The sequence below is a fragment of the Oncorhynchus mykiss genome, chromosome 17 (assembly GCF_013265735.2).
Source record: "Oncorhynchus mykiss isolate Arlee chromosome 17, USDA_OmykA_1.1, whole genome shotgun sequence".
NCBI classification, from domain to species: Eukaryota; Metazoa; Chordata; class Actinopteri; order Salmoniformes; family Salmonidae; genus Oncorhynchus; species Oncorhynchus mykiss.
The window spans coordinates 63372734-63398942 of NC_048581.1; the positions used below are offsets into that span (position 1 = coordinate 63372734).

The following is a 26209-nucleotide window of genomic DNA, read 5'->3' on the forward strand; positions in this document are numbered from 1 at the left end:
TGAAATGTGAAACGGGGCATCCGTTAAACAATAAATTAACTTTGTTAGGCCTAAGACTTAAATGTGTGTTGTATGACATAACCCCCATTGCAGGTGGTGTTGTCAACCACTGACTCATTTAACCTTGTGGAGAGATATACAATGCAAACAAACATTTCTATGACCCTATGATAATTACTGGTATAATAAGTCAAGTCTTTTACAATCTTATGATTGTAATTGACACTATTGAATAATTAAAAGACAAGTTTGGGCCACATTCCATTTTAATGCAAGGAACATTCGTTCAATTTAGACAACTGTTCAAATGTCCAAATAGCAATTGTTTTTTGCTTGCTTATATATTTTGTAGGTTAACTATGTATTTTTATTCATGTTTTTTGTAACTTTCTACAGAAGCCCAGAGGACATATGAATAAAAATACAATTCCCTCCTTATGCCGAGATCATGACTTATGTATTTATCTCATGATTTCTACATAACAAAAGTTGTTTTGTCGAGATCACCAAAAGTAGCACACATCATCCATTCATATGTGCAGATGCACGATAGCCACCTTATCAAGGAGCCCTGTGGCTGCGTTGAAGGTAATGCGGGGCATTTACGCCCTGAATGCTGCCTAACAGGCAGCGGCATCTCCCAGGCTGCGTGCCCCCCTGAAGACCACAGCCAATCTCATGCAAGGAACAACGCAACTAACTAGGCTAGTCTTGTGAGCTAGCTAGTTAGCTAGGTAGTCCTGTTAGCTAGCTACCTAACTTGTTATATTGCATAACTGATGTGTATAATTATAAAAAGGTAATTTAATATAACATTTACAGTGAGTGATGTCCATTCCTGACAGGCTGATCAGATTCAATTTCAGCCTTAGAGGCTGATAAATCAGGATGCTGCCTTGTAGGCGGTTTCATATGCAAGGTTCCTTGCAGACAGCCTACAAGGCAGCATCCTGACTGATCAGCCTCAGACACTACTACTGAATTTGATCGGCTGGCCAGGAATAGAGTGCACCCACTCTTGATCATATGCATAATGCACCAATTGCTGCCGGCAAGGAGCTTCACCTATGAAACAAAAGGAGTTTTATCTATGAAACAACCTACAAGTCAGCATCCTGATGTTTCAGACTGAGGCTACTTTTGAATCTGATCAGCCTGTCAGGATTAGAGCTCACCCACTCTGTAATGGTAAATATTATCCATAAAACAAAGTGCCCCTTACAATTATACACACGTCAGTTATGCAAGCTAACAACCAGCATAGATAACAAGACTACCTAGCTAACTCGCTCACAAGACTAGCCAAGTTAGCTGCATTGTTGCTTGCATGCGATTGGCTGTGGTCTTTGATGTGGCATACAGCCTGGGAGACAGAGGTGTCTGTCAGGCATCGTTCAGGGCTTAAATGCACCATGAGGGCTTAGCTGCCACATGAGCTTTTAGCTCAAGGTAACATAGAATGTTATCAAGCTAACTTATAAACGGATAATGAGCTCAAAACACAAATGAAAGCATGAGGTTAGTATTAAATGTACCATCCTTTAGTGTAGCAATCATAAAAAATGTATGCGCTGATCCACTGTGGGCTCTGCCACCTCAGTCATACTGTTAATCAATACGTCTACTCCCATTTATATAGTTTCTCGTGATCTCAACAAAACAACTTTTGTGATCGACATAATGGGGGAATTAGTCCTCTGAACTTCTGTAACTTTCTCCAGGCCTTTGCTATAAATAAGAAGATATTTCCAGTCAACTCACCTGGTAAAATAAAAAATAAAAAGCATGTTTTCAAAAGGAGGAGCATTTAAAATGGCTTCCAGGCAAATACTTTTAGCTTGTATTAAGGCCATTGTCTTCAGCGAAAGGCCATAATAATCTTTATACAAAATAGTTATATCCAAAATAACATAATACAAGTTAAGGCAACCATTAAAAAAAAATGTTTTCTTTAAAAGTGGTTTTAAAACATCAAGTGATGTCTTACAGTCTGCTAAGAGCTAGTATAATACTTCAGTGTTATGTAACGATCTGAATGGTGATATATTAAAACAATCAGAATTCAGCACATTCAAATCCCCACGAGAATACTGATTAACACTAGAGGACACAATTCCACAACAACAATTTAGGTTGAGCAATGACCATTTACACTAAGTGTACAAAACACTAGGAACATCTACTCTTTCCATGACAGACTGACCAGGTGAATGCTATGATCGCTTATTGATCACTTGTTTAATCCACTTCAAATCAGTGTAGATGAAGGGGAGGAGACAGGTTAAAGAAGGATTTTTAAGCCTTGAGACAATTGAGAAATGGATTGTGTATGTGCCATTCAAAAGGTGAATGGGAAGACAAAATATTTAAGTGCCTTTGAACAGGGTATGGTAGTAGTGTGCCAAGAACTGCAACACTGCTGTTGAAGAATGGCCCATCACTTAAAGGTTAAAGGACATCCAGCCAACTTGACACAATTGTGGAAGTATTGGTGTCAACATGGGCCAGCATCCATGTGGAACACCTTGTAGAGTCCATACGCCAACAAATTGAGGCTATTCCGAGGGCAAAAGGGGGTGCACTCAATATTAGGAAGGTGCTCCTAATGTTTTGTACCCTCAGTGTATACAGTTATAAAGACAAGTTGTCAAAATTAAAAAATGCATAATAATTGTGATCCCTTATTCAACATTTACAATGTAATTAATACATTTGAACCCTTTACAGTGAATGCTGAAAGCCTAAAAAGTGCAGAATGTTTTAAAGACATTTTACAGAAAATCAGTCCATAGCTAAGGAATCCATAAGAGCAAAAAGATAGAAAACCAAAACCACATAAGTGCTCCATGTAATCTTGTTTTGAAATATCCAAGGATTCATACATTATGGCAACAGTTTATGGTCTAAAAACCCATCCTGTATATGGTCTAACTGTCAAAAAGGCAATGATTGATTTACACCTGTAAATGTGTGATTCCTAAACACTCCAGCCCCGATGATGACAAGACAGATGATGTTGCAGGAGTCTCAGTACAAGCCGACCTCCTTCAGGTTGGCTTTAATGATGACGTCAGTGACAGAGTCAAAGACAAACTGCACGTTCTTAGTGTCAGTAGCACAAGTGAAATGGGTGTAGATCTCCTTTGTATCCTTACGCTTGTTCAAGTCCTCAAACTGACACTGAATGTAGGTTGACGCCTCTTTGAATACGTTTGAACCTAGAGCAGAGGGGAATATGTTTTCAATATAATTTATGCAATTATTCTCACAAGGACATGCAATATATGTGTGACTTAATTAATACATTGCTTTGAGCAAACTAGTCATTTCCTACTATAGACTAAAAACTTGCTAAACTCAAATATCCTGCTTCAGCAAAGTGTGCCATGAGGCTCCTCCCATATTGCACAAGCTAATATTTCATAATAGAGGTATAACTCATTCCTCAAACATCTCAAAAAAGAATCCACTGTGTGCAAATGCACTGCGGTTACTATAACAATCCCACAGGAAATTGTGCTTTGTGCTGTTTTATAGGATGCTGATTCCTAAATATCCACCTGTATATCTCTGAAATGTCAAAGACTGTATTAGTAGCCCTTTACACTCGTACACAAATGGAAAATGGAAGATTTTGGTACTGATAAGTGCCTTAACATTGGTACGCAGTGGCTGCACAGTAACACGCTAAACATGACATCAGAGCTCAGACTGTGCTTCACAGTGCTGTATAGGTTTTGACAGACAGCCGTTGTGAACTTGAGCACCGTTGTGATTCATAATGGACCGTTTTTGGGTTGCATAAACAACAGTAATTGTGTGATGGCGGGGATGCAGGGATGTGTTCCAAACAAAAACTACAAGTGTGCTTGCTCTAGTTCCTCAACTGCATAGCTAGGATATCTAAAAAAAAAAACACACAGTTGAAGACTCTTCTTTGAGTCATAAAAGTGCTTTGAAAATCAAATGTTACTTGTCACATACACCAAATAGAACAAGTGTAGACCTTAGTGAAATGCTTACTTACAAGCCTTTAAACAACAATGTACTTAAGAAAAATGCGTGGTAAGTAAAAAATAGATAAGTAAAAATAAGTATAAAATATTTAATGAGCAGCAGTAAAATAGCAATAGCGAGGCTATATAAAAGGGGGAACCAGTACAGAGTCAATGTGCGGGGGCACCAGTTAGTCGGGGTAATTGAGGTAATACAGTTGAAGTCGGAAGTTTACATACACTTAGGTTGGAGTCAATAAAACTCGTTTTTCAACCACTCCACAAAGTTCTAGTTAACAAACTATAGTTTTTGGCAAGTCGGTTAGGAGATCTACTTTGTGATTGACACGTAATTTTTCCTACAATTGTTTACAGACAGATTATTTCACTTATAATTCAATGTATCACAATTCCAGTGGGTCAGAAGTTTACATACACTAAGTTGACTGTGCCGTTAAACAGGTAGGAAAAATGTCAGAAAATGATGTCATGGCTTTAGAAGATTCTGAGGTGTACCTGTGGATGCATTTCAAGGCCTACCTTCAAACTCAGTGCCTCTGATTGAATTGCGACTCTACTTTGTCTCTATACTGACGCTTAGCTTGTTTGATTGCCTTGCGGAGGGAATAGCTACACTGTTTGTATTCGGTCAAGTTTCCGGTCACCTTGCCCTGGTTAAAAGCAGTGGTTCGTGCTTTCAGTTTCGCGCGAATGCTGCCATCAATCCACGGTTTCTGGTTTGGGAATGTTTTAATCGTTGCTGTGGGTATAACATCGTCAATGCACTTTCTAATGAACTCGCTCGGACCAACGTTGAACAGACCTGAGCGCGGGAGCTTCTTGTTTTAGTCTCTGTCTGTACGCTGGACGCAACAAAATGGAGTCGTGGTCAGCTTTTCCGAAAGGAGGGCGCGGGAGGGCCTTATATGCGTCGCGGAAGTTAGAATAACAATGATCCAGGGTTTTACCAGCCCTGGTTGCGCAATCGATATGCTGATAGACTTTAGGGAGTCTTGTTTTCAGATTAGCCTTGTTAAAATCCCCAGCTACAATGAATGCAGCCTCAGGATATGTGCTTTCCAGGTTACATAGAGTCAAATAAAGTTTGTCCAGGGTCATCAATGTGTCTGCTTGGGGGGGGGAATATATACGGCTGTGATTATAATCGAAGAGAATTCCCTTGGTAGATAATGCGGTTGACATTTGATTGTGGGGAATTCTAAGTCAGGTGAACAGAAGGACTTGATTTCCTGCATGTTGTTATGATCACACCACATCTCGTTAATCATAAGGTGCTTGTTTCTGTCGGCGCGATGCGCAAAGAAACCAGCTGGCTGCACCGACTCCGATAGAGTCTCTCGAGTGAGCCATGTTTCCGTGAAGCAAAGAACGTTAGTCTCGGATGTCTCTCTGGAATGCTACCCTTGCTCGGATTTCATCAACCTTGTTGTCAAGAGACTGGACATTGGCAAGTAGTATGCTAGGGAGAGGTGCGCGATGTGCCCGTCTCCGGGACCTGACCAGAAGACCGCTTCGTTTGCCCCCTTTACGACTTTGTTGTTTTGGGTCGCCGGCTGGGATCCGATCCATTGTCCTGGGTGGAAGGCAGAACACAGGATCCGCTTCGGGGAAGTTATATTCCTGGACGTAATGATGGTGAGTTGACGTTGCTCTTATATTCAGTAGTTCCTCCCGACTGTATGTAATGAAACCGAAGATTACCTGGGGTACTAATGTAAGAAATAACACGTAAAAAAACAACACTACATTGTTTCCTAGGATCGCGAAGCGAGGTGGCCATCTCTGTCGGCGCCGGAAGTACAAGAGGTATGTGGCAGGGTCTACAGTCAATCACGGATTACAAAAAGAAAACCAGCCACGTCACAGACCAGGATGTCTTGCTCCCAGACAGACTAGATAACTTTACCAAAACCTGCAGACTCTCCTTCACTGCAACCGACGTGAGTAAAACATTTAAACGTGTTAACCCTCGCAAGGCTGCAGGCCCAGACGGCATCCCCAGCCGCGTCCTCAGAGCATGCGCAGACCAGCTGGCTGGTGTGTTTACGGACATATTCAATCAATCCTTATCCCAGTCTGCTGTTCCCACATGCTTCAAGAGGGCCACCATTGTTCCTGTTCCAAAGAAAGCTAAGGTAACTGAGGTAAATGACTACCGCCCCGTAGCACTCACTTCCGTCATCATGAAGTGCTTTGAGAGTCAAGGACCATATCACCTCCTCCCTACCTGACACCCTAGACCCACTCCAATTTGCTTACCGCCCCAATAGGTCCACAGACGACGCCATCGCAACCACACTGCACACTGCACTAACCCATCTGGACAAGAGCAATACCTATGTGAGAATGCTGTTCATCGACTACAGCTCAGCATTTAACACCATAGTGCCCTCCAAACTCGTCATCAAGCTCGAGACCCTGGGTCTTGACCCCGCCCTGTGCAACTGGGTACTGGACTTCCTGACGGGCCGCCCCCAGGTGGTGAGGGTAGGTAACAATCTAATCTCCACCCCGCTGATCCTCAACACTGGGGCCCCACAAGGGTGCGTTCTGAGCCCTCTCCTGTACTCCCTGTTCACCCACGACTGCGTGGCCATGCACGCCTCCAACTCAAATCATCAAGTTTGTGGACGACACTACAGTGGTAGACTTGATTACCAACAACGACGAGACGGCCTACAGGGAGGAGGTGAGGGCCCTCGGAGAAAATAACCTCACACTCAACGTTAACAAAACAAAGGAGATGATAGTGGACTTCAGGAAACAGCAGAGGGAGCACCCCTATATCCACATCGACGGGACAGTAGTGGAGGGTAGTAAGTTAAGTTCCTCGGCGTACACATCACAGACAAACTGAATTGGTCCACCCACACAGACAGCGTGGTGAAGAAGGCGCAGCAGCGCCTCTTCAACCTCAGGAGGCTGAAGAAATTTGGCCTGTCCAAAAAGCACTCACAAACTTCTACAGATGCACAATCGAGAGCATCACCACCTGGTATGGCAACTGCTCCGCCCACAACCGTAAGGCTCTCCAGAGGGTAGTGAGGTCTGCACAACGCATCACCGGGGGCAAACTACTGGACCTCCAGGACACCTACACCACCCGATGTCACAGGAAGGCCAAAAAGATCATCAAGGACAACAACCACCCGAGCCACTGCCTGTTCACCCCGCTATCATCCAGCTCTGTCAGGAGGAATGGGACAAAATTCACCCAACTTATTGTGGGAAGCTTGTGGAAGGCTCCCCAAAACGTTTGACCCAAGGCAATGCTGCCAAATACTAATTGAGTGTATGTAAACTTCTGGCCCACTGGGAATGTGATGAGCGAAATAAAACTCTGAAATAAATAAACCTCTATTCTGATATTTTACATTCTTAAAATAAAAGTAGTGATCCTAACTGACCTAAGACTTTAAAAAAATATATATTTATTTTTTTACTAGGAGTAAATGTCAGGAATTGTGAAAAACTGAGTTTAAATGTATTTGACTAAGGTGTATGTAAACTTCTGACTAACTCTACCGACATGTACATACAGTTGATGTGAATATGCATAGATAATAAACAGGGAGTTGCATCAGTGTAAAAGAGGGAGGGGGGGCAATGCAAATAGTCTGGGTAGCCATTTGATTAGCTGTTCAGGAGTCTTATGGCTTATTCCCGAGGGGGAAAAGGCTTTGTCGTGCCCTCTTCACAACTGTCTTGGTGTGTTTGGACCAAGATAGCTTGTTGATGTGGACACCAAGGAACTTGAAGTGCTCAACCTGCTCCACTACAGCCCCGTTAATGAGAATCGGGGCATGCTCGGGTCCTCCTTTTCCTGTAGTCCACAATTATCTCCTTTGTCTTGATCACCTTGAGAGAGCGGTTGTTGTCCTGGCACCACACAGCCAGGTCTCTGACCTCCTCTCTATAAGGTGTCTCGTCGTTGTCAGTGATCAGGCCTACCACTGCTGTGTCATCGGCAAACTTAATGCTGGTTGGGAGTTGTGCCTGGCCATGCAGTCATGAGTAAATATGGAGTACAGGAGGGAACTGAGCACACACCCCTGAGGGGCCCCCCATGTTGAGGATCAGCGTGGCGGATGTGTTGTTACCTACCCTTACCACCTGGGGGCAGCCCATCAGTTAGTCCAGAATCAAGTTGCAGAGGGAGGTGTTTAGTCCCAGGGTGTTAAGCTTTGTGATGAGCTTTGAGGGCACTATGGTGTTGAATGCTGAGCAGTAGTCAAAGAACAGCATTCTCACATAGGTGTTCATTTTGTCCAGGTGGGAAAGGGCAGTGTAGAGTGCAATAGAGATTACGTCACCTGTAGATCTGTTGGGGCGGTATGCAAATTGGAGTGGGTCTAGGGTTTCTGGGATGATGGTGTTGATGTGAGTTATGACCAGCCTTTCAAAGCACTCATGGCTACAGACATAAGTGCTACGGGTAGATAGTCATTTAGGCAGGTTACCTTAGTGATCTTGGGCACAAGGACTATGGTGGTCTGCTTGAAACATGTTGGAATTACAGACTCAGACAGGGAGAGGTTGAAAATGTCAGTGAAGACACTTGCCAGTTGGTCAGCGCATGCTCGGAGTACACGTCCTGGTAATCCATCTGGCCTTGTGAATGTAGACGTGTTTAAAGGTCTTACTCACGTCGTCCAGAACAGCTGATGCACTCATGCATGTTTCAGTGTTACTTGCCACAAAGCAAGCATAGAAGTCATTTAGCTTGTCTGGTAGGCTCGTGTCACTGGGAAGCTCGCGGCTGCGCTTCCCTTTGTAGTCTAATAGTTTGCAAGCCCTGACACACCCGACGAGAGTCGGAGCCGGTGTCGTTTGATTCGATCTTAGTCCTGTATTTACGCTTTGCCTGCTTGATGGTTCGTCGAAGGGCATAGCGGGATTTCTTATAAGCTTCCTGGTTCGAGTCCTGCTCCTGGAAAGCGGCAGATCTACCCTTTAGCTCAGTGCGGATGTTTCTTGTAATCCATGGATTCTGGTTGGGGTATGTACGTACAGTCACTGTGGGGACAATGTCATCGATGCCCTTATTGACAAAGCCAGTGAATGATATGGTGTACTCCTCAATGCCATCGGAAGAATCCAGGAACATATTCCAGTCTGTGCTAGCAAAATAGTCCTGTAGCTTAGCATCTGCTTCATCTGACCACTTTTTTTATTGACCGAGTCACTAGTGCTTCAGCTTTTGCTTGTAAGCAAGAACCTGGAGGATAGAATTATGGTCAGATTTGCCAAATGGAGGGCGAGGTGTGTTCATCCCTGTGTGTTCAGTAAAGGTGGTCTAGAGTTTTAAAGGTGGTCTAGAGATATAAGTTTCCCTGCGTTAAAGTCCCTGGCCACTAGGAGTGCCGCCTCTGGATGAGCATTTCCTGTTAGCTTATGGCCGTATACAGCTCATTGAGTGCAATCTTAGTGCCAGCATCGGTTTGTGGTGGTAAATAGACAGCTACGAAGAATATAGATGAAAACTCTAGGTAGATAGTGTGGTCTACAGCTTATCATGAGATACTCTACCTCAGGTGAGCAAAACCGAGACTTCCTTAGATATCATGCACCAGCTGTTGTTTACAAATATACATAGACCATCACCACCTGCCTTATCAGAGGTTGCGGTTCTATCCTGCCGATACAGTATATAACCCGCCAGCTGTATGTTATTCACGTCGTCTTTCAGCCACAACTCGAATGACTTAGGAACTGTGCACACTCTGGAGAGTTGTGTGGCCACTTGGAGACGCCAGTTAGTCCTCTCACTCAAACAATTGTATTTTTGTTTTGTGTTGTATCTACCCCACATTTTCCAGGAATATTCTTATCATGTTACTGAATGTACTCTCCACAAATGGGGCAAAAAGTACAGAAAATGTATAACGCACATCAAATCAACAGCGGCTTGTTAGAATTCAGTCTTGTGTCAGGTGCACTGTTGTGTCCCTACCTTTAGTCTAATAATTTTTCCATAATCTACAAACGGTTTCCTTTCAATTGTTTAAATGGTTGTGCATAGGCTTTTCATATTTCTTCTGTAAGAAACATTTAAATGTATCCCTATCCATACAGGCCAATTCCAATGAGTGTAAAGGGTTAAAGATGTACCGGAGTACTCTGGGTAGCAGATAGTGAGGGGGCTCTTCTGGATCTTGTCCTCAAACAGATCCTTCTTGTTGAGAAAGAGGATGACTGAGGTGCCCGTGAACCACTTGTTGTTGCAGATGGAGTCAAACAGCTTCATGCTCTCGTGCATACGGTTCTGTGGAGAGATGAGCAGTGTTAGGGTTAGCGTGTGGGCGATTTCTTTTGATAAAGAGTATCATGTCATTACCACAGGACTATAGATCTAGAGTTTATGCCCTGTCCCACTCACCATCTCCTCATCCTCAGCCAACACCAGGTCATAGTCACTGAGCGCAACACAGAAGATGATGGCTGTGACTCCCTCGAAGCAGTGGATCCACTTCTTCCTCTCAGACCTCTGACCCCCCACATCAAACATCCTGCAGCCACAGAGATTCAGGCAGAGATAAATAACATGAGGAATTGAGAGAAGAGAGAGGACATAAAAAAAGGGAATGAGTGGGAGAGAGAAAGACAACACTTCTACAGTAAATTGTGGTCACTAGGGTGTTGTACAGACAGCTTTGCAATTTTCTACATTAGTGAATCACTAACTGTAGGGAAGAAGGTCCTCATGTATTATTAGTGTAAGTCGGCGCACGGAGTGCTGTGTTAACAGCTTACTGACTTGAAGTAGAGGTCCTTGAATGTGAAGTGTGTCTCCACAATGCCGGTGGTCTTGACTCTGGTGCGCAGGACATCCTGCTGCGTGGGCACGTAGTTCTGCTGGGATATCCTGTCCAGGTCATTCAGGTAACTGAAGAGGAAGAAAAGGAAACTGACTTAACATGAATTACTTACATACACTACTAGTTACCAATTGTTGGATAATGCCATTTCAAATTGATGAGCTAACACATGTAATAGAAGTTCTGGTTTTGGATCAACCATGGATGTGAACAACAATGCAAGTGAACAAATTAAGCCAATATGGGAGGAATACAAAGTAAACTATTCCCAAAACAAACTCAGAGTAATCATATGGAAAATTCTCACAAAACTGACACTTGACCCAAAAGAAATAGACAAAATATTTTCCACCATAATTCCTCTTGGATCACTAAGATTAGGATCTGTATGCATCTATTTCATAATCATTGTTATGTTTATTGCACATATATTATGCATTTTACCACAATTTCCACAACTACCCTAGCAAGAATTATCATTAAGTTCAAAAAGATAAAACAAATCCCTTTCTAATAAGTTTTAACATCGCTAACTTAATGAAAAAGCCTGAGTTAAACATGACACTTGACATGTACTTAGTAATTTCTCATAACGCAACCTTTCCTGAATATTGTTTTTTGGTAATAATTACTTGTTATTTTTATGTACACATATTTGGATAAAAATAACAAAAAGGCACACTATCAGATTAAGCAAAAATTACAAAACGCAAACATTTTATTTTTCCTAATATTTCCAAAATATTGGTGCATTACAGAAAAGCAGGTTTGTGAGAATGCATGTTTGGGTAATGAGCGTTTCCTAGTTTATCATTCAAAAACTGTACTGAGCTCTATTAGAGATTCAGTATTCCAAAACATCAAACTTTCATTTGTCAATCCCAAATGACTTGCATAAATCTAAAATCACTGATCTTAATGCAACTGACTAAATACCATTATTTTAGGATAAGTACTGTAATTACGTGCATGTATTTTCAACAGGTCACTTCAGCATAAAAATGTGCCTTTTAAAAAAAAATGGAATTTAGGAATTTACAGGTAATATTGATGTATTAGGACATGGATGTGTGGTTCTAATGTATTTTAGATGCATTTCTAAATTGAATGGGATTCTACAGGCAAATGGCACAACATGATATGCCTAAAACTTCTAAATACAGTTTCTTCAAAAAGTATTCACACCCCTTGTTTTTTTCCACATTTTGTTGTGTTACAAAGTGGGATGAAAATTAATTTGATTGTATTTTTTTTTATTGTTTACACCAAATACTCATGTCAAAGTGGAAGAAAAAAATTCTAACATTTGTAAAATAAAACACAAACACAGTGCATTTGAAAAGTATTCAGACCCCTTAACTATTTCCACTTTGTTACATTACAGCCTTATTCTAAAATTAATTTTTTAAAATAAAAATCATTTACACACAATACCACATAATGACAAAGAAAAACAGGTTTTTAGAAAAATGTTGAAATGTATTAAATAACTGAAATATGACATTTACATAAACTATTCAGACCCTTTACTCAGCAATTACAGCCTTGGGTATGACGCTACAAGCTTGGCACAACTGTATTTGGGGAGTTTCTCCAGTTATTCTCTGCAGATCCTCTGAAGCTCTGTCAGGTTGGATGGGGAGCGGTGCTGCACAACTATTTTCAAGTCTCTCCAGAGATGTTCGATCGGGTTAATTTCCTGGATCTGGCTGGGCCACTCAAGTACATTCAGAGACGTCCCGAAGCCTCTCCTGCGTTGTCTTGGCTGTATGCTTAGGGTTGTTGTCCTGTTGGAAGGTAAACCTTCACCCCAGTCTGAGGTCCTAAGCACTGGAGCAGGTTTTCGTCAAGGATCTCTGTACTTTGCTCCATTCATCTTTCCCTCGATCCTGACTAGAATCCCAGTCCCTGCTGCTAAAGAAAATCCCCACAGCATGATGCTGCCACCACCATGCTTCACCGTAGGGATGGTGCCAGGTTTCCTCCAGGCGTGACACTTAGCATTCAGGCCAAAGAGTTCAATCTTGGTTTCATCAGACCAGAGAATCTTGTTTCTCATGGTCAGAGCCCTTTAGGTGCCTGCAGAAATGTTTTGGTACGCTTCCCCAGATCCGTTGACACAATCCTGTCTCGTAGCTCTACGGACACTTCCTTCGACCTCATGGCTTGGTTTTTGTTCCGACATGCACGGTCAACTGTGGGACCTTATAATAGACAGATATGTACCTTTCCAAATCATGTCCAATCAATATAAGTTGTAGAAACATCAAGGATAATCAATGGAAACAGGATGCATGAGCGCAATGTCGAATCTCACAGAAAAGGGTCTGAATACTTAAGTAAATAAGGTATTTCTGTTCATTTGTCATTATGGGGTATTGTATGTGGATGGATATTTTTTTTTAAATCACAAATTTTAGAATAAGGCTGTAACGTAACTAAATGTGTAAAAAGTCAAGGGGTCTGAACACTTTCGAAAGGAACTATCTTGATTAGAATGTATTCAACCCCCTGAGTCAATACTGCCGCTGGCAGTGATTACAGCTGTGATTCTTTCTGGGTAAGTCTCGAAGAGCTTTACACACCTGGATTGGGCAACATTTGCCCATTATTATTTTCAAAATTATTCAAGCTCTGTCAAATTGGTTGTTTTCATCATTGCGAGACAAGCATTTTTCAGGTCATGCCATGGATTTCAAGAAGATTTAAGTCAAAATTGTAACTCTGCCACTCAGTAACATTCACTGTCTTCTTGGTAAGCAACTTCAGTGTAGATATGGCCTTGTGTTTTAGACTATTGTCCTGCTGAAAGGTGAATTCATCTCCCAGTTTCTAGTGGAAATGTTTTCCTCTAGGATTTTGTCTGTGCTTAGCTCCATTCAGTTATTATTCAAGAAAAAAAGTGAATTGCGTTGCCACATTTTTGCAGTATTACTTTAGTGCCTTATTGCAAACAGGATGAATGTTTTGGAATATTTTTATTATGTACAGCCTTAAATTATTTTCACTGACAATTAGGTTTGTATTGTGGAGTAACTACAATGTTGTTGATATATTCTCAATTCTCCAATCACTGCCATTAAACTCTAACTGTTTTAAAGTCACAATTGGTCTCATGGTGAAATCCCAGGGTTGTTTCCTTCCTCTCCGGATGCCTGTATTTTTGTGGTGACTGGATGTATTGATACACCATCCAAAGTGTAATTAATAACTTCACCATGCTCAAAGGGATATTCAACGTCTGCTTTTTGATTTTTACCCATCTACCAATAGATGCCCTTCTTTGCGAGGCATTGGAAAACCTCCCTGGTCCTTTTTGGTTGAATCTGTACTTGAAATTCACTCCTCAACTGAGGGACCTTAAAGATAATTGTATATGTTGAGGACAGAGATGAGGTAGTCACGTTGAACACTATTGCGCACTGAGTCCATGCAACTTATGACTTGTTATACAAATTTTTACTCCTAAACTTACTTAGGCTTGTCATAACAAAGGTACAGGTACACGTCAAAATGGAGGATGTCCTCCTTTAAAGTACATTCATTTTTTAAATTTAACTCGGCTGGTCAGTTAAGAACAAATTTTTATTTACAATGACGACCTACGAGGTTGGGCCAATTGTGCGCTGCCCTATGGGATTCTCAATCACAGCGAGGATGTGATACAGCCTGGACGGCGGGTTGCGCTTTGCGGAATCAAACTCCAGATTGTGGCCTTAAGTTAAGAAATATGAGTGTATAAACACCATTTTTAATTGACAACCCCTATTTAAATCAAATAACAGATGTTTAACAAAAATGCTATACAATAAATGTAAAGGAGTGGTCCTAGTAAATAAAGTTACCAGCACAGCAAACCCATTGACTATATGTTAGAATTAGCTTATTATAATTTGCTGAAATGAAAGATATCATTACTGAAACGGACCTAAAAAAATATGCGGTAATGAGAAGTGTGTGTTTCGGTAATTAGAGGCCAGTAGCTCAATCTGCAAGTAATAAGAGACGGCCACTATAATGAGCACACAAAAAAAAGACCACATTGCTGAAGCCCCATTCATGGCTCCATGTTGGTATGGTAAGTTTTCCCAATTTGAGATTTTGTCATGTCGGTATGTCAAGAGTCATAAAGGGGGTGTTTGAGAATAAGATTCTCATTCTGAAGGCATATAAGTGAAGAAATTAAATGAACTTCTGCTCGTCTAAGGACTGCTCCTCTACATGATGCATGAATAAAATGATAAACATTAGTTTTACAGCAACTTGAAAAAAGTTAGACACTTAACGTAATAAATATTATAGTTTAATGTAAACTTCAATTAGTATAAATGTTTTGATTTATGGACAACATATTTTGCGTTTTATAGAAATAAATGACATTTTACTTAGAAAAACCTATTCAAATGACCTGAGAGGCATTTCGATAATAAGAATTTGGGGTGAAAATGTACAAAATTCAGGTGCCAGTGAGTTCAGGACAGACCAAGCTGTACGCTATTTGTGCAAGGGATAAGAAGTATTTATTATATTTCCACTGGATCAGATCATTAAAACCTTTCCCTTTCATGCCGAGTGGTTATCGAAAGGGAGAGAGAGAGCTGGAAATATTTTAAATACATTGAGGAAATAGTCATTCACAACAGATAAATAAAAATATATAAAAGTCTGCTAAATAACCAAAATAATTTGATTTAAAAAAGTCTAAACTCGTAAATAGAATGAAATAAACAAACTCTCACACGCGTGAGCTCTGCAATCGTGTCCACTCTGACAATGAACGGTAAACAACTAATAATATTGAATGCATTAAACAGAAATGACCATAACCAAACAAACATTGTAGATTAGAAATGATCAGAATTAGCGGTAAATGTAGGCTACTACTGGTGATATATGTAAATGGGAAATTGATAGACAGTAACAATCAAAGGGCAAACAATTCACACAATGAAGTTACAAAACAACGAATGCACACGAAATGGCGGGACAGAGAGCATTATGGAGAGAGACGTGCCTTGTGCATCTTAGCCACACTCCCTTCTTGGACCATGGCATTCCAGCAGCCTCCTCAATGGATTCGTCCACTGAGACAGGCACAATTCAGACAGGTGTCTCCTGTGCAATAAAATATGTTTTAAATAATATATCTATATATTACACACAGTATCAGTCAAAAGCTTAGACACACCTACTCATTCAATGGTTTTTCTTTATTTTTTACATTATAGAATAGTGAAGACATCAACGCTATAAAATAACACATTTGTGACAAGGTAGGGGTGGTAATAGTCCAAGTCCATATTATGGCAAGAACAGCTCAAGACTGCGTGAGTCAGGCCTTCATGGTCGAATTGCTGCAAAAAACAACAACTACTAAACGACACCAATAAGAAGAAGAGATTTGCTTGGGCCAAGAAACATGAACAACGGACATTAGACCAGTGGAAATCTGTCCTATGGTCTGAGGAGTCCAAATTTGAGATTTTAGGTTCCAAGAAAGCTGGTTGAGAGAATGCCAAGAGTGTGCATAGCTGTCATCAAGGCCAAGGGTGGCTACTTAGAAGAATCTCAAAAATAAAATGTATTTTGATTTGTTTAACACTTCTTTTGCTTACTACATGATTCCATGTGTTCGTTCAAAGTTTTGATGTCTTCACTATTACTCTACAATGTTGAAAATATTAAAAAGAAAAACCCTTGAATGAGTAGGTGTCCAAACTTTGACTGGTACTGTATATAAAAGCAAAAAATATGCATGTGCTGCCATCATTCTATTTCTATGTGTGCTGATGCAGACATGCGCAAACTTCTACAGGTGTAGTAGACCTTACAGTGAAATGCTTACTTACAGGCTCTAACCAACAACAACATTTAAGTTTAAAAAAATAGGTATTAGGTGAACAATAGATAAGAAAATAAATAAAAAAAATCAACAGTAAAAAGAGTGAAAAATAACACTAGCGAGGCTATAATAGTAGCGAGGCTATATACAGGCACCGGTTAGTCGGGCTAATTGAGCAGAGAGTAGCAGTAGCGTAAAAGAGGGGTTGGTGGGTGGTGGGGCACAATGCAGATAGTCTGGGTAGTCAATGTGCGGGGTCATTTGTGAGGGCTAATTGAGGTAGTACGTACATGAATGTATGGTTAAAGTGACTATGCATATATGATAAACATAGGGTAGCAGCAGCGTAAAGAGGGTTTGGGGGGGGGGGGGGGGGGGGGGGGAACAATGCAAATAGTCTGGGTAGCCATCTTATTAGCTGTTCGGGAGTCTTATGACTTGGGGGTAAAAGCTGTCGAGAAGCCTTTTGGTCCTAGACTTGGCGCTCCGGTATGGCTTGCCATGCGGTAGTAGAGAGAACAGTCTGACTGGGGTGGCTGGGGTCTTTGACAATTTTTAGGGCCTTCCTCTGACACCATCTGGTGTAGAGGTCCTGGATGGCAGGCAGATTAGCCAAAGTGATGTACGCACTACCCTCTGGTCGGAGGCCAAGCAGTTGCTGCCATACCAGGTAGTGATGCAACCCATCAGGATGCTCTCGATGTTGCAGCTGTAGAACTTTTGAGGATCCGAGGACCCATGCCAAATCTTTTTAGTTTCCTCAGGGGGAATAGCCTTTGTCTTCACAACTGTCTTGATGTGTTTGGATCAAGAAAACTTGTTGGTGATGTGGACACCAAGGAACTTGAATCAAGGATGTGTTGTTAACTACCCTTACCACCTGGATGCGGTCTGTCAGGAAGTCCAGGATCCAGTTGGTGTTTAGTCCCAGGATCTTTAGCTTAGTGATGAGCTTTGAGGGCACTATGGTGTTGAACACTGAGCTGTAGTCAATTAATAGTATTCTCATGTAGGTGTTCCTTTTGTCCAGGTGGAAAAGGGCAGTGTGGAGTGCAATAGAGATTGCATCATCTGTTTGGGAAGTATGCAAATTGGAGTGAGTGGGTCTAGGGTTTCTGGGATAATGGTGTTAATGTGAGCCATTACCAGCCTTTCAAAGTACTTCATGGCTACGGACATGAGTGCTACGGGTTGCCTTAGTGTTCTACAATTTAGGCAGGTTACCTTAGTGTTCTACATCTTGCTTGATTCAGCAAGGAGCAACAAAGTTTAGTCACAATGTTAGAGTCCACGTTACCGCAGAAACGGACTCAACCACACGAATGCCCGGCCACCCTCTTTTCAGTCAGCTGCTCGTTAAAATAAATTTAAAAACATCTAAATTATACTTAACACTAGATCTGCTAAAGTCATTTTGACTGCTTATTAATTAAATTACTCAGTCAAGCCTCCGTCCTTCACTTTTCTAAATAACACACTGCCGTTGTTAGAATCATAATATCACATACAGAACTGGAGCTATAACAAATTTTCGGAGGGCATGTCATTTGTTTTATGGTCTTCCCCCCCATTGATCCTCCTCCTCCACCCATTCTCCCAACATTGGAAGAACTAGCTACGGGCCGATTATCAGCACAAAATGTCATCACAGAGGGCAGGCCATACAGCTCAAGCAAAAACATCAGCAAATCATGTAACATGATCGCTTCAGAGAGATCATGCATTACCTCCGTTTTGATGACACAGAAACGAGAAATCTGAAAACAGACAAATGTGCCATGGTATCTGACGTTTGTACAGAACAGCATTGCAAACCAGGAGAGAAGATCCCTATTGATTAACAATTGTTCACAACAAAGGCTTGTTGCTTTGCGCAATATATTGCGAGTAAACCCGACAAGTTTGGAATTAAGTTTTAGTTTGACGTGGACACCAAGTACATGCCGAATGGCTTTCTTAGAATAAGGCCGTAACGTAACAAAATGTGAAAAAAGTCAAGGGGTACTTTCTGAATGCACTGTATATTAAATGTATTTATTACACTGTAATGACTGCTCGTTAGCCTCGATTCTACCAGTGATTCAAGTGTTAAACAGTTCTGCCGTTTATTTTTTCATGACGGTCTTCATCCATAATACGGTCATTGTGCCAGGCATACTCTTCACACACCCACACATTGTAATAGTGTATTGTTGTATTGTACATTTTATAATGTACATTTGAAGTAATGGAGGAATGTACATACTGTATGTATAATGCAATGTCTAGTTTGATGTACTATTTTATTTATGATGTAGGCTATTGTTTAATTCCTGTTTGGACCCCAGGAAGATTAGCTGCTGCCTTGTCAGCAGCTAATGGGGAATCTAATAAATACTAAATCTGTAGCCTGTTGATAGTACAGTACATTTTTTTTGAAAAGCAAGCACCAACAGAGGCAGTGGAAAACAGAAAAACATTTCAATGTATACGAAATTAGTCCAGGCCGCAGCCTCCTGATTAACATGTCACATAAGACCTTAGGTACAAGTTCATTACACTTCTCCCTATTTCCAATGATTTTCTGGAACTCAAATATTATTTTCAGATCATCAGGCTTTCCCTAACCTTGGATGAATTACAGTCAATTGGATTACAGTCTCGCTTCTCATGTTTGAGGATAACCAATATTCCTCAAATCAGTCATAATGGTTCTCTAGTCGTTATAATATTTGATTCAAGTTGTGTTAGAGCAGAGATTTGTAATGCTCTTACTATGAGGCGGAGTCGTTAAGCTGGTATTCTCTAGACCTGCCAAAGCAGATCTGGACCCCTCCGTCCTGCCATAACCTCTTGATGACCCCAGCCAGTTCAGGGGTCATGACCCCTTCCTCTGCAGAGCTGGCCAAGGCAAAAAGCTGGCGGGCATCATCCTGGAGACACAGCAAAACAAAGAAAACCACAGTTACCAACAGGAAACAACAACGCTCGTCTATCGTGGAAACACAGTATGACAACAGAAAAATGGAAATCCCAAATAGGGTTGGACGGAATCCAGTTTTCCATACTGTGCCTGCGCTGTCCTGGGATATATGGTATTACTGGTAGTGCACACAGGGGGCGCTATCACCCCCCCACAAAAATCATAATTTACCAGAATGCTAACAAGTACTAAGGAATCCCCATAGTGGATGCTTGGTAAATGCTAACAAGCTCATGGAAACATTTACTACCAAGAAAACCCAGTATCTCAAAGCCTCTCAAAACGTAGTTTGCAGCACGCACAAAATAAATATTAAACAGCAGGGATCTTAATCCAGGAGGGGATTGTCTCTCCTGCAGCTACCAAGAAGCTTGAGCTTGCAAGCTAACATTAGCCACTTAGCTAAACCCAACTGGGGACACTTTATTTGGCACAATTTGATAGTTAACTTAATAGTTATACGATATATAGCTGGGAAACAGTAGTGAATTTCATACAATTGCAACTTGATCACCTCACTTAAGTTGCGCTACCAGAGTGACAGTACCCTTGCGAAGCGCCCATTTTGCTAGTTGCGTTTCTTTGTAAACAAACACATGTGACTGGCTCAAACATATGTTTTGTGAAACTAGTACCAGTAAGCTTAATAATGAAAAATAATCTAACAGGCAAAATTATTAACACGGTCTGCTTTATTCATTACCTAGTGCACAAGTTGACAGAAGGTATTTATTTAACAAAGTACTAATATTCAAATGTATATACATTTTTTTTTTACTGATGGGATTTCAAAATACACCGGGATATTGTATACTGCCCAACGCTACTCCCAAATCAACATGTTCGGTGCAGAGTCAGTTTTCAAGTGATTTACTTCACATGCTGACCATACATGTTGTTCCTAGACTGTTGTCCTCTGCTACCGCATGGTAAGCGGTACCAATGCCCCAAGTTTAGAACAAACAGGATCCTGAAAAGCTTCTACCCCAAAGCCATAAGACTGCTAAATAGTTAACCAAATAGCTACCCGGACAATCGGCATTGAGCCTTTTTTGCACTAACTTTTTTGACTCATCACATACACTGCTGCTACTGTTTACCATACATACATATACATACACACATATCTACTTCGATTACCTCGTACCCCTGCATATCGACTCAGTACTGGTACTCTTTGTATATAGCCATTACTCACTGTATTATTACGTGTTTTACTTTTCTATTGTTTCTCTCTGCATTGTTGGGAAGGGCCCGTAAGTAAGCATTTCAGTGTTAGTCCACACCTGTTTTTTTATGAAGCATGTGATGAATACAATTTGGAACAAAATCTCACTGCAGCCAGTAGATCATTCTGTACACTGTTCTTGTGAAATATGTACTTCCTTGTAGTCATAACAACATAAATAGAAACAACACTTACTATGGCATTTTACAAGGAAACAATAGTAAATGAATCTAACATAATCTACTAAACTAATTAAGAGCACTGGAATGTAAAATAATCTTCAAGCTGACTCACTGATCGTGCTGTGTCCCCAAAGTCTATGCCCAGCCTGCCCATAGCTCTGATGATGGCGATGATGGACTGGATGGTGTTGCTGTAAACCACCACTCTGTACTGGCTGCACTCCTCCTGTGTGTACCCGTCCTCATGGATAATTCTGGGGGCGAGAAGAGAAGGTTAACATGCGCATCTTACTGGTGCTTGCGGTCAACATCTAATCTAGGCCTCGTGACATAGATAACATCATATTGCAAAGGCTCATAGCTGATACAGCACTTCACATGGGTTCCTAATCGGTCAAAAGGTGTAAACAGAATGCTAGTTTCTTATTTTATTTTGGGTGTGCACAAAACGGTTGAAACATGTACTCACTTCATCTGCTTTACAATTGTGCTTTTCCCAGACTCCCCAGCACCTTGAAGTGGAATGTTTAGAGGCAAAGAAAGGAGACATAAGATTAGGAGAAGTTTCAAATCCTTAGCTCTACTAAATGTGTAGAGATACAACAATAAACATGCACAGTCAGAGCTCAGAACCAGCTGATTCCATCTGTGACAGTTCTACAACCCCCTACTGTTTTGGGGCCTTTGCACCTGCCCTGAGAATATAGGGGAAAACATCAGGCTACATCATAAGCATGAACGCTAAAGTGTTTTTTTAATACAGTCTGTGGAAGACTGAATTGTAATGACAGCTTTCATTTGAGTAAAGTAGGTTCCACCATAACCATTGCCAGATAGCATCTATAAACACTGGGTAGGCTCATGACTAACTGCTTTAGCGCCTATTGACCATAGTATCTTCTGACTGGGGGTGTTTTGTTAAGAGCCCAGACGCTTGCTCTAAACATTAACACTTGCGGTATGTTTTTGGAAACATAAGGAACATATTTTTAAAATTAGCGAGACGCTTGCTCTAAACATTAACACGTTTAGTATGTTTTTGGAAACATAAGGAGCATATTTTTTTTTAAATTAGCGAGAAATCATTTCCAAAAAACAGGAAAAAAAAAAGTTTCAAACAACGTGTTCCCACACGGCCATATCTCCATGTTACATCTCTTGTTTATGAAAGCCATAGGTGGCCGGCCACCTGCGATAATTAGCTCAAACAAATGTGTGCAAGGGGGGTATTTTTTAAATTACTGATATGAACGATAAGGGGCAAGGCGTATGTCTCGAAAACCGGTTTGAAAGCGATGATTATTGACTTTTCAACATGTTAAAACATAGCGTCGGAATTGTAGTTCACACGGAGCGAAATGTGGCCGAATGTAACCTCAAACCCTAACTACAGAAGAGTTTTCGAAAGCTAGTCATGAGCCATACATAACAGTAATTCGATCAGTTAGACACCCTCTCCAGATCTCATATAATGTATATACTAGCTGCGAATGTCAGTCACATATGAACACTCACCTAGAAGCAACAGTTTGACTTCACTTGATGCCTTTTCGCCAGCTTCTCTCAGATTCCGATCAATATTTTTACTCCTCTCCATGGCAGCTTTATCTTCGGCACTTAGTGTGCAACCCATTTTGATCCCAGCAGGTAAAACCTATGAAAATGTCTCTTATAATCTACCTGGCTTTTGACAAGCCGACCAAATGGAAAAAACGAAGGTGTTCAGTAAAAAGAAAGAATGTCATCCCTAATTCTACACAATTGTATTGCTGTGTCTGTCAAGCGCTTGACGCAGAATTCTGTCAACTACGACACATTTTCAAACGAAATGTGTGCGACGACGAGCATGAGAAAAAAGGAAGGGAGAAAGGCGTTGGCCGGGAAACTGGCACGTTAACCATACAAATATGTGTTAGCTTTTTCTATGCACATGGAGGAAGCCGAATACTTTTGATAGAAGAGCAAGAAATTCAAAATTCATACGAAGAAATTAAGTAGTTAACATTAGTTACCACATTAACTTAATTGGCTAGCTAGAAACTTCACTTTATAACGTTACTACCTGTATGTTCTTTCCGCGTTGCGTTGGCTGTGTAAAAATTGAGCTAGATAGCTGAGTTATAACTTCACTAAAAATAAATAGCTACAATCTAAACACCCTTGACAGTGACTCAAAATACTCACACACTTCTAAATACTATTGTCTGTTAACTGTTCTAACTTGTCTGGTCCTACAATAACGCAGAAGAGCAAAATATGTTTACTTTCAGAGCCACGTGACGCGGAAATTGAGGAAAATAATTGCCGGGCAATTGGGAAATGAAGTTAATATCTATCAGTAATTGATTGTAGTGATTCTCAACCAGGTGGTCTAGGAGAATTTAGAGTTTTCAGGGGTCCCTAAAAAAATGCTTAAAACTAACACATAGCACCCAACCCCTCTGTAGTATATACTGCAGTATTTACAGTAAACTATAGTACAAATAATGTAGTAAAATAACTGTAGTATATACTATAGTAATTAGTGTAGTGTTTTTGCAGACTGTACTATACTGTAGTATTTACTGTAGTGTTTTTTGAGGACTGTAGTTTACTGTAGTATTTACTGTAGTGTTTTTTGAGCACTGTGGTATACTGTAGTATTTACTGTAGTGTTTTTGCAGACATTACTGTAGTATTTACTATAGTGTTTTTGATTTCTAATCCTTGACATAGAAGTGGAGGCTTTCTCCTTCAGGAAACCTTCTGTAGAAATACTAAAAGAGCACATTTTCCATAACCTGTAGGTAGGACTGGGGTCTGAATGGATAGTTCAGATCTACTCTTTTCTATAACCTGTAGGGAACACAATACATGGTGTATACTTGGCATGTAGGTTTCTCACTTATGGGTGGAACAAACTGTGATTTGGGGGAGGAGATTGGGCAGGGCATATGAAAACTAAATACTGTAGATTTTATTATAGTTTAAAAAGCGTGGTGTTTTTGTGGACATTAGTGTTTTTGTATTACTGTAGTATTTACTACAGTGTTTTTTGTGAGGATAATGCTGTAGTATTTACTATAGTATTCTACAGTATACAGTTGAAGTCGGGAGTTTACATACACCTTAGCCAACTACATTTAAACTTAGTTTTTCACAATTCCTGACATTTAATCCTAGTACAAATCCCCTGTCTTAGGTCAGTTAGGATCACCACTTTATTTTAAGAATGTGAAATGTCAGAATCATAGTAGAGAGAGTTATTTATTTCAGCTTTTATTTCTTTCATCACATTCCCAGTGGGTCAGAAGTTTACATACATTCAATTAGCATTTGGTAGCATTGCCTTTACATTGTTTAACTTGGGTCAAACGTTTCGGGTAGCCTTCCACAAGCTTCCCACAATAAGTTGGGTGAATTTTGGCCCATTCCTCCTGACAAAGCTGGTGTAACTGAGTCAGGTTTGTAGGCCTCCTTGCTCGCCCACGCTTTTTCAGTTCTTCCCACACATTTTCTATAGGATTGAGGTCAGGGCTTTGTGATAACCACTCCAATACCTTGACTTTGTTGTCCTTAAGCCATTTTGCCACAGCTTTGGAAGTATGCTTGGGGTCATTGTCCATTTGGAAGATTCATTTGTGACCAAGCTTTAACTTCCTGACTGGTGTCTTGAGATGTTGCTTCAATATATCCACATCATTTTACTTCCTCATGACGCCATCTATTTTGCACCAGTCCCTCCGGCAGCAAAGCACCCCCACAACATGATGCTGCCACCCCCGTGCTTCATGGTTGGGATGGTGTTCTTCGGCTTGCAAGCCTCCCCCTTTTTCCTCCAAATAACGATGGTCATTATGGCCAAACAGTTCTATTATTGTTTCATCAGACCAGAGGACATTTCTCCAAAAAGTACGATCTTTGTCCCCATGTGCAGTTGCAAACCATAGTCTGTCTTTTTTTATGGCGGTTTTGGAGCAATGGCTTCTATCTTGCTGAGCGGCCTTTCAGGTTATGTCAATATAGAACTTGTTTTACTGTGGATATTGATGCTTTTGTACCTGTTTCCTCCAGCATCTTCACAAGCTTTGATTTGCACTTTTCGCACCAAAGTACGTTCATCTCTAGGAGACAGAACGTGTCTCATTCCCGAGTATTATGACTGCTGCGCGGTCCCATGGTGTTTATACTTACTATTGTTTGTACAGATGAACGTGGTACCTTCAGGCATTCAGAAATTTCAGAAATTGTTCTAAAGAATGAACCAGACTTGTGGAGGTCTACAATTTGTTTTCTGAGGTCTTGGCTGATATCTTTTTGATTTTCCCATGATGTCAAGCAAAGAGGCACTGAGTGTGAAGGTAGGCCTTGTAATACATCCACAGGTACACCTCCAATTGACTCAAATTATGTCAATTAGCCTATCAGAAGCTTCTAAAGCCATGACATCATTTTCTGGAATTTTCCAAGCTGTTTAAAGGTACAGTCAACTTAGTGTATGTAAACTTCTGACCCACTGGAATTGTGATACTGTGAATTATAAGTGAAATAATCTCTGTAAACAATTGCAAAAAGTAGATGTCCTAACCGACTTGCCAAAACTATAGTTTGTTAAAAATAAGTTTGTGGAGTGGTTGAAAAACAAGTTTTAATGACTCCAACCTAAATGTTGTGTCTTTGGCTATGCCGGATAAAGTGATATGACATGCTATTCTATAAAATCATTTCTCCGTAATTAATATTACCTCATTGAGCTAATCATGTAAATGTAATTAACTAGAGAGTCGGGGCACCACAAAATAATATTTATAGAGCTGTTATCTTCCGAATAAACTCTTAAAGACCTAGTAATATTTTACATCAATAGCAGTCAATATTAATTGTCATCTTAATTCAGTCTCATCTGAAAGTTGTACATTCTTAGTTATCTGCACGAACCCTGGCTAACAAGTTGAATCAGCAATACAAAATTGGGTTTGATTATTTATTTACTAAATACCTAACTAATCACACAGAATTACACATACACATATTTAAATCATAACTTGATTACAAATTACGTCATAAAGGAAAACGTCCCTAGCGGGCGGAACGGATATGACAGCTGGTTACACAAAAGAAAAAGGGCTGGGTTTGAGTGAAAGAGCGGGAAGACTGAGGAACAAATGGCGAAGCTGTGCTA

General features: G+C 40.6%; 1 protein-coding gene across 2 annotated transcripts; it reads right to left on the reverse strand.

Moving 5' to 3' along the window:
• Nucleotides 1-246: 246 nt before the first annotated feature.
• Nucleotides 247-23332, reverse strand: LOC110494345 (guanine nucleotide-binding protein G(i) subunit alpha). 2 transcript variants are annotated; one of them, XM_021569317.2, is made up of 9 exons: nt 23111-23332; nt 22564-22728; nt 21518-21560; nt 21161-21302; nt 19431-19588; nt 10774-10902; nt 10396-10525; nt 10128-10281; nt 247-3218 (listed from the first exon to the last, which is right to left on the reverse strand). In XM_021569317.2, the coding sequence occupies exons 2-9, from the start codon at nt 22679-22681 to the stop codon at nt 3028-3030; spliced, it is 1065 nt and encodes a 354-aa protein (XP_021424992.1). In that variant the 5' UTR covers nt 22682-22728; nt 23111-23332; the 3' UTR covers nt 247-3027. The 2 variants fall into 2 exon arrangements, with proteins under 2 accessions (XP_021424992.1, XP_021424991.1); XM_021569316.2 differs by having other exon boundaries at nt 22564-22732.
• Between the last annotated feature and the right edge of the window lie 2877 nt (nt 23333-26209).

Excerpts from the sequence above, each read along its gene's own strand:
- LOC110494345 (XM_021569317.2), bottom strand. The coding sequence starts at position 22,681 with ATGGGTTGCACACTAAGTGCCGAAGATAAAGCTGCCATGGAGAGGAGT. Across the intron at positions 21,561-22,563 it reads AGTCAAACTGTTGCTTCTAG|GTGCTGGGGAGTCTGGGAAA; the intron begins GTGAGTGTTCAT and ends TTCCACTTCAAG. Across the intron at positions 3,219-10,127 it reads CTGCTACCCAGAGTACTCCG|GTTCAAACGTATTCAAAGAG; the intron begins GTACATCTTTAA and ends CCTCTGCTCTAG.